We start from the raw sequence: 7,500 nt of genomic DNA, 5'->3' as shown, positions 1-7,500 counted from the left end.
CCCTCACATATCACTGCATAGGCGTCAATAACAATCGTCGACACTGAATACATGCAAGAGTTGTTTCATTAGTGGGATGACATGTTGGTGGGTCTTGTGCAATATCTGTAAGGAATGTTTCAGCAAAATTAATATCACTACACTATTCCCCTTCCTAGTCTGGGATTGATCTAGCGTCCTTTCAGATGGCAGTGCATTACCCTACCATGTGAAAGATAAATAAGATTATAAGTGGATGTTACATGAAGAAAAAAATATGGATAAAGCAAGGGCAGAGGCGAAGAAAAGAGAACTAAGACGAAAGAAAAAAAATGCAGGAAAAGGAGTCAGATAAGATGAGAAAGAAATTGGCAAGAAAAAGAAACTAGAAAAAGTAAGAAAAACAGAAAAACAGAAAACCAGTGTAAAGAAATGAGGAGAGCTGGAGTGCATGTGGTTGTTAGGGTAATGGTGGAGGGCGCATTTATGCAAAGTGCCATTAAAATCCGTTCAGAGACACACCAGTACAACCCAAGTATTGCACCATTACCACACCCTACCCTCACCCTGCCCTTCACCTTGCCCCTCACTCTGCTCTCACCCTGCTCTTCACCTTGCCCGTTCCCACTTTACCCCTCTCCCTACCGTTCACCTTGCCCCTCGCCCTGCCCTTCATAGTACCGTTCATCCTGTCCCTCGCCCTGCCCTGCACCTTACCTCTCACCCTACCCTTGCCCTGCCCTCAATCATTCCCTAGCCGTGCGCTTGCTTTGCATTTCACCCTGCCCTTCACCTTTCCACTAACCCTGCCTCAACACTACCATCACCCTACCCCTCATCCTGCAATCACCCTGCCTCACCCTACCGTCGCCCCCTTTCTCTGCTTTCACCCTGCCATCATCCTCATCCTCCCTGAGTTCAGCGGTCACCATTACCCTGCCATCGTCCTGTTTCTTACCTTGCCCTTCACCTTGTCCCTCAACCTACTCTTCACCTTTCTTCACTCCTTGCCCTCACTATGCTCTCACCCTGCCCATCACCCTGCCCACATCCTCCATGACCTTTGCTCTCACCTCTATCCTACCCTTACCCTACCCTCATTGTGCCCTGACCCTGCTCTCATAATCACCCTGCCCTCACCCTGACTCTACCCTCCCCCTAACTCCGCCCTCACCCTGCTATTGCCCTGCCCTCATGCTGATATTCATGCAAAGTGCTGTTAAAATCCGTTCAGAGAAGCACCAGTAAAACCCAAATATTGCACCATTTCCAGAACTCCCTGCCCTAGCCCTAACCCTGCTTTCTTTCACTCTGCCCTATCCCTGCCTTCCCTCACGCCGTCCTACCCCTGCCCTCCTTCACCCTCACACTGCCCTCACATTGCTCTCACCCCGTCCTCATCTCACCTCATTCTGACCTTCACCCTGCCCTCACATTGCCCTCACCGTGTCCTCGTCTTCACCCTGTCCTCACCTTACTATCATTCTGCCTTCATCCTAAGGACAGACAGATCGACCAGAGACATTAGTGTGCAGGAAAAGCATAAGCAGAAATGACTAAGGCCCCACAGAACGAGAAACTCACAATTAATATATCAAAAGTAATGCAATCATTATGGGTAACCCTACTGTAACTGATGTAACTTCACCACAACTCCACAAACCTAAGCAAGAATAAATGCAATCAGTTAAGATTTTATATATATATATATATATATATATATATATATATATATATATATATATGAAAGTTTAATCACCGCTATACGAGGGTATCTATCTGTATTTTCTTCTTGCTGTCTCCGAACGATTTGCTCGGCTAAGGTGTAACGTAAACAAATGAGTACCAAAGAGATATTGGCATCGCTATAAGTGTTCGGTAGTGAAAAGGAAAATACACTTACTGATCTTGTCGTTGATGATGATGGGAAGGAAAGAGGGAAAATGGGTAGATATGGAGTGGGGTGGGGAGGGAAGTGAAGGAAGAAGAGAGAAGGGACGGAGGGAAACTGGGCATACATGGAAAGGAAAGACTGAAGAGAGGAAAGGAGAGAAGGGAGTGGGGGAAGCTGTGTAGAAACGCAATTACTGATCTGTCGTTGAGGCTCAGGGAAGACGAGGGAAAATGACTAGAAATGGAGGAGAAAAGATTGGAAGGAGGAAAACAGAGAAAATAGGGATAGCAACTGCATAGAAATATAGGACAAGAGACTACAGGAAAGAAAGGAGGGAAGTAGGGAGACAAATTGGGTAGAAATGAGAAGGAACGAGGAGGAAGGAGAGAAGGCAGGGAAAAAACAGGGTATACGTGGAAGAAATAAGGGCGAGGGGAAAAGGACAGAAGGTAGGTAGAAATAGGATAAAAGTGGAAGAAAATAACAGAGGTTAGAAGAAAGAAAAGAGGGTAAGGAAGGAAACTATATAAACAACGCACTTACCGATTTGTCGTTGAGATTGAACACCCTGCACGACAGAACGGCCGTCTTCCCCGCCTGGACGGTAATATTTCTGGGCAGGTTGCGGTCAAACGAAGGGCCCATGGGAGGTCCTACATTGGCTGCGGCGTCCTGAGCGGGTAGTTCCTCGCTCCCCGGATCAGGGTTCGAATCCCGGTTCACTTGGGGAGTCGGGTAGGGAGGGTTGAGCCGCGGAGGATTTCGACCGTCGGGATGGTGGCCTTTGTAGTGATTTTGGTCTTGGCTTTCGGGGTTTTGGTAGTGGTGTTCCGGATTTTGGTGTTCCTCATGGTCAGAATTTTGGCTGGAGTGTTCGGAGCCTTGGTAATCGTCACTCAGTCGTCCTCCCTTTATGGCGATTATTTGTCTCCTTCCACCATCGTCCTCACTTACTTTAAAGAGATAACCTCCTTTCTCAGGTTCCTCTTCTTGTTCTTCGTCTTCAGTTCTTCTTACTCCCCCACCTCTTCTTTTATACTCACTGTTCGACGTTCCCTTTTTATCATAGGCTCCAGGATTTTTGTGGTGGTGGTTGTTGTGGTGATTGTGGTGATGGTGATGGTGGTTTTCCTGCGATGGTAGTAGTAGGGGTTCTCCCATCCTCTCGTCCTCCTCTTCCTCTTCTTCCTCCTCTTCTTCCTCTTCCAGTTGGTGGAGATGGTGGTGACTGTAGTCGTGATTGTAGTAATCTCCTTCCCTGTCTTTGTACTGTTCCTGATGGTGATTGTGGTGACTGAGGGATGGTTGTCGGTGGTGATAGTTGTGACTGTGTTGTGATTGTAGTTGGTGATGGTGGTGGAATGGTTGTTGTTGTTGTTGATGGTGGTTGGTGTCGTGCTGGTGTGGGTGTTGTGGGATGTGGTGGCGGTGATAGTAAGGCTTGGTGGGGTCGTCACGATGGTGGTAGTTGTAGTGGTAGTCCTCAGGTCGTTCCAGGTAAGGTCGTAAGTACGGTAGTTTGGGGAAGTAACGACCTGTGGAATAAAGGGAGAATACGTGAGTGATGGTTAGACAAATACATAGAAAGCTAATGGAAAGGCAGATAATAGACCGACAGACACGCAGACAGACAGGCAGACAATCAGACAGACAGACACATTAAGACAAACAGACAGAAATGGAGGCCGCAATGAAAGGGGGAAAAGAGAGTGAGTGTGAATGTAGGAGGAAAAGGAGGGAAGGAAAAGAAGTGGAGGGGAAACACACACACACACACACACACACACACACACACACACACACACACACACACACACACACACACACACACACACAGAGGGGGGGGAGGGGAAACCATGGAGAAAGAAACGAGAGAAGGGAAGAGAGAAAGAGGAGGAAAAGTAAAAAATTCAGAATGTGAGAGAGAGAGAGAGAGAGAGAGAGAGAGAGAGAGAGAGAGAGAGAGAGAGAGAGCACATCAACGAGAGCAAAACTTTACGAGCGAGTCTGTTGTTTCATCAGTTCCCACTCCCGTATTCACGCTACTGTTTTCCCTCAATTCCTGACTTGCATTTTTATTCTTTTGTTACAGGTGTTTTAATTAACCCTTTCAGAACTACGGTGTTATTTAAATTCTATTCTTGCGACCATCTTACGATTTTTTTTTTTCAGCTTAAGACAGACCTTTCATTCTGAAGGAGCATAATAAGATAGTCTCAGAGCAACAACAGCGACAATAATAATAATAATAATAATAATAACAATGATGATGATGATGATGATGAATAACGTAATGGCGGGTGACGTCTCTTCTTTTTAGTTAATTTTTGCTGCTGCCTGGCGTTCTTGTTTTTTTTTAATTTGAGAAAGGCCACTCGTATTGAAGGGGCTTATCATGGCTATATCTCACCCCTCCAGTTCGAAAAGTCTATCGTAAGCTGAATAAAATCGTCAGAAAATGGCAAGAAAGAAGAAAAAGAGTCCGCAGTTTCCATGAGTTAATAAATTTCTGTGTAATAAAGCGTTTTCGTATCTCGCAACCAGTCTTATGCAGGTAATGGCAAGGTGGGACTTTCTCCACTCTGTCTTTTACTCTTTCCCTACACTGTCATTATTACCTGTGTTACTTTATTAGCGTCATTATTACCTTCTTTATCAAAAATATGTTGTCCATCTGTCTACGTATTCCTCTCTCTCTCTCTCTCTCTCTCTCTCTTTCTCTCTCATTTCATATCTATATTCGTAAAACGTTTTTTCCCTCATTTTGATCTAATTATACTATTTTCATCTAAACGCAAATAAATCATGAACGAGTATGTTTCGTTTTACTGCATACCTCCCAGTCTGCTTACCTATCTACCTACGTGTTTATATTACCGACATTTCATTTCTCCCTCAATTTCATCTCCATAATCTCTTTGCAAATTCATTTATGTATGTATTTATGTGTGTGTGTGTATGTTTGTACGTGTGGATGTTGGATAGGAATGTATGTGTATGTATGAATATATATATGTGTCTACCTACATACATCTGTCCACCTCCTGTCTATATCCATTTCATATTTTTGTCTTTCATTTTCATCTCATTATATATTTTTCGTCCAAACACTCCCCTTGGCCATTTTCCTTTCTGGTATTTTTCTTCCGCTCCGTCTGACGTCAAAGGGAAGAATGTCAGGGAATTAATTAAGCATAATAAGGTACAATACTCTCCTCGCTCTCTCTTTCTTTCTCTCTCTCTTTTTTTTTTTTTTTTTTTTTCACAGGCTTGAGTTTTTTTCCCCCCCCTCTCTCTCTCTCTCTCTCTCTCTCTCTCTCTTCGTATTCTTTAGTGTTTTCTTCCTCTTTCTGATTCTATATTGACTTATTTTTTTATTCTTCGTATTTCTTTTATTTTTTAACATAAACTTAGGGTCTTACATTCTTTCTCTGCTTTCTCTTTCTTTCCTCCTTTTCGTTCTTGCCTCATTTTTACGTCCAGCATCTTATTCCTCCCCCAACCCCTCTCTCTCTCTCTCTCTCTCTCTCTCTCTCTCTCTCTCTCTCTCTCAGCTGGTCTTCAGTTAGCCATCAGATGTGTGTGTTATCGTCCTCTCTCTCTCTCTCTCTCTCTCTCTCTCTCTCTCTCTCTCTCTCTCAGCTGGTCTTCAATTAGTCATCGAATGTGTTGTCGTCCTTTGTCTTCCTGTTTCTCTCTCTCTCTCTCTCTCTCTCCCATCTTCATACCTCTCCCCTTCTCCTCCGCATTTTTGTGTCCCTTTTCCTCTTCCTTTCCAATATTCCTCCCCTCCTATTTTATCTCTCTTCTTCTTTCTCTCCTCCCTCCCTTATCCCTCTTTCCTTTCCTTTCCTCTCTCGCTTCCCTCCTCCTTTCTGTATTTCCTCCTTATCCTTCTTTCCTTCTTCCTCCTTTCCTCTTTCCTCCTTCCCTTCTTCTTCATATTCCCTACACCCAATTCGATCCTTTCCTTTCTCATCCCCCATTATATTTCTCTTTCAAGTCTGTTTTCCTATTCTCACCTTGCTTTGGTTTTCCTTATCATTCATTCTTTCCTATTCCTTCATTTCATCATATCTATCATATCCTTTGTGTTCTCTCTCTCATTTTCTCCTCCTCCTCCTCCTCCTCCATCATCATCATCATCATCATCATCGTCTTTCTTCCCTCTTCTTGAGCGCTGTTACCTCTTTCCATCCTCTTTATTATTTCTCTTATTCTTATTTTCTCTTTCATATTCCATATCCCCACACTTTCAACCCTTCTCTTCCTTTTCCTTTTTCTCCTCTTCTTCCTCTTCCTCCTCCTCCCCCTCCTCCTCCTCCTGCTTCCCTCCTCCTCCTCCTCCTTTCATCAGTTACGCTTCAATACTCTTTCCCTTTTCTCTAGCTTTCAACTCATACGCTCTCTCTTTCCTTTCTCTTTCTCTCCTCTTCCCTCTTCCTCTAGGCTTTCTCCATTTCATTCTCCCTGTTTTCCTTTCCTTTTCCTGCATCATTCTTTTGCTCTTCCTTCCTTCCCCTTCTCTCTCTCTCTCTCTCTCTCTCTCTCGACAATCGCCTCGAATCTCACGCTGAATTTCTTCCTCCTGTCCGTGACGAGGGAGGGAGAAGTGGAGGGATGAGTGGAGGAAAGAGGAAAGGAGAGGAGGGAAGGAAGAAAAGAGAAGAGGGAGAAGAGGAGGTAGGAAGAAAGGAGAGGAGGAGAAAGAGGGAGGAGTTGAGGAAGAAGAGAAAACGGGGATGAAAAAAGGAGATGGGCAAGAACTGGAGGGAGGAGGAAAGGAGAGACGGGAGGAGGAAATGAGAAGAGGGAGAAGTGAAGGGAAAAGGAAAGGAGAGGAAAAGATGAAGGAGTGGAGGAAGGAGGAGAGGAGAGGAAAGGAGGAAGGAGGAGAGGAAGAAGGAAAGAAGAGTAGACAGGAATGGACGGAAGAGGAAAGGAGAGGAGGGAAAAGTGGAGAACGGAGGAAAGGAGACGAGAGAGGGAGGAAAAATGGACAGAAATGGAGGAGAGAAGAAGGGAAGGGTTATGAGGGAGAGAAGAGAAGAGGAGGAGGGAAAGAAAGAAGGGGCGGGGAAGGAGAGGATATGGCAAAGGAGAAGAGAAGTGGAAAGAAAAAAAAATCGGAAGGGGAGAGGAACGGCGGAAGGAAAGATGAAGTTGCTGACTCTGTACATGAACTTTATTACTCCCCAGTTTGGCTCTCATGTGTGTGTGTGTGTGTGTGTGTGTGTGTGTGTGTGTGTGTGTGTGTGTGTGTGTGTGTGTGTGTGTGTGTGTGTGTGTGTGTGTGTGTGTGTGTGTGTGTGTGTGTGTGTGTGTGTGTGTGTGTGTGTGTGTGTGTGTGTGTGTGTGTGTGTGTGTGTGTGTGTGTGTGTGTGTGTGTGTGTGTGTGTGTGTGTGTGTGTGTGTGTGTGTGTGTGTGTGTGTGTGCGTGCGTGCGCGCGCCCACTGCTTCTCTGAACTGTCCCCTTGCCCAGTCATGGAAGGAACTCAGCACCAGTTTCGCTGCACACTCAACAACATTTCTAACTCTAGTGCGGGAATTAATAGGTATTACCAGCCCTTTATGTACTGTACACAACTGGTTCTCTCTCTCTCTCTCTCTCTCTCTCTCTCTCTCT

The 7,500-nt window shown here is 45.0% G+C and overlaps 1 protein-coding gene across 1 annotated transcript in view; it reads right to left on the bottom strand.

Moving 5' to 3' along the window:
- The window catches only part of LOC145414912 (uncharacterized), a 95,887-nt gene that overhangs the window by 73,616 nt on the left and 14,771 nt on the right, over positions 1 to 7,500 (bottom strand). Inside the window, exons 2-3 of the mRNA XM_080284328.1 lie at positions 3,103 to 3,408; positions 2,417 to 2,719 (exon numbers count right to left, since the gene is read on the bottom strand). Coding sequence (XP_080140454.1) covers positions 2,417 to 2,719; positions 3,103 to 3,408 — 609 coding nt within the window. The remainder of the gene's footprint in view (positions 1 to 2,416; positions 2,720 to 3,102; positions 3,409 to 7,500) is intronic.

Source organism: Coenobita brevimanus, chromosome 101 (genome assembly GCF_032717465.1).
Source record: "Coenobita brevimanus isolate Jiangsu-jjx chromosome 101, ASM3271746v2, whole genome shotgun sequence".
NCBI lineage: Eukaryota > Metazoa > Arthropoda > Malacostraca > Decapoda > Coenobitidae > Coenobita > Coenobita brevimanus.
Note: the sequence above shows the minus strand (reverse complement) of the source record. Positions and strands in the feature narration are given on the sequence as shown.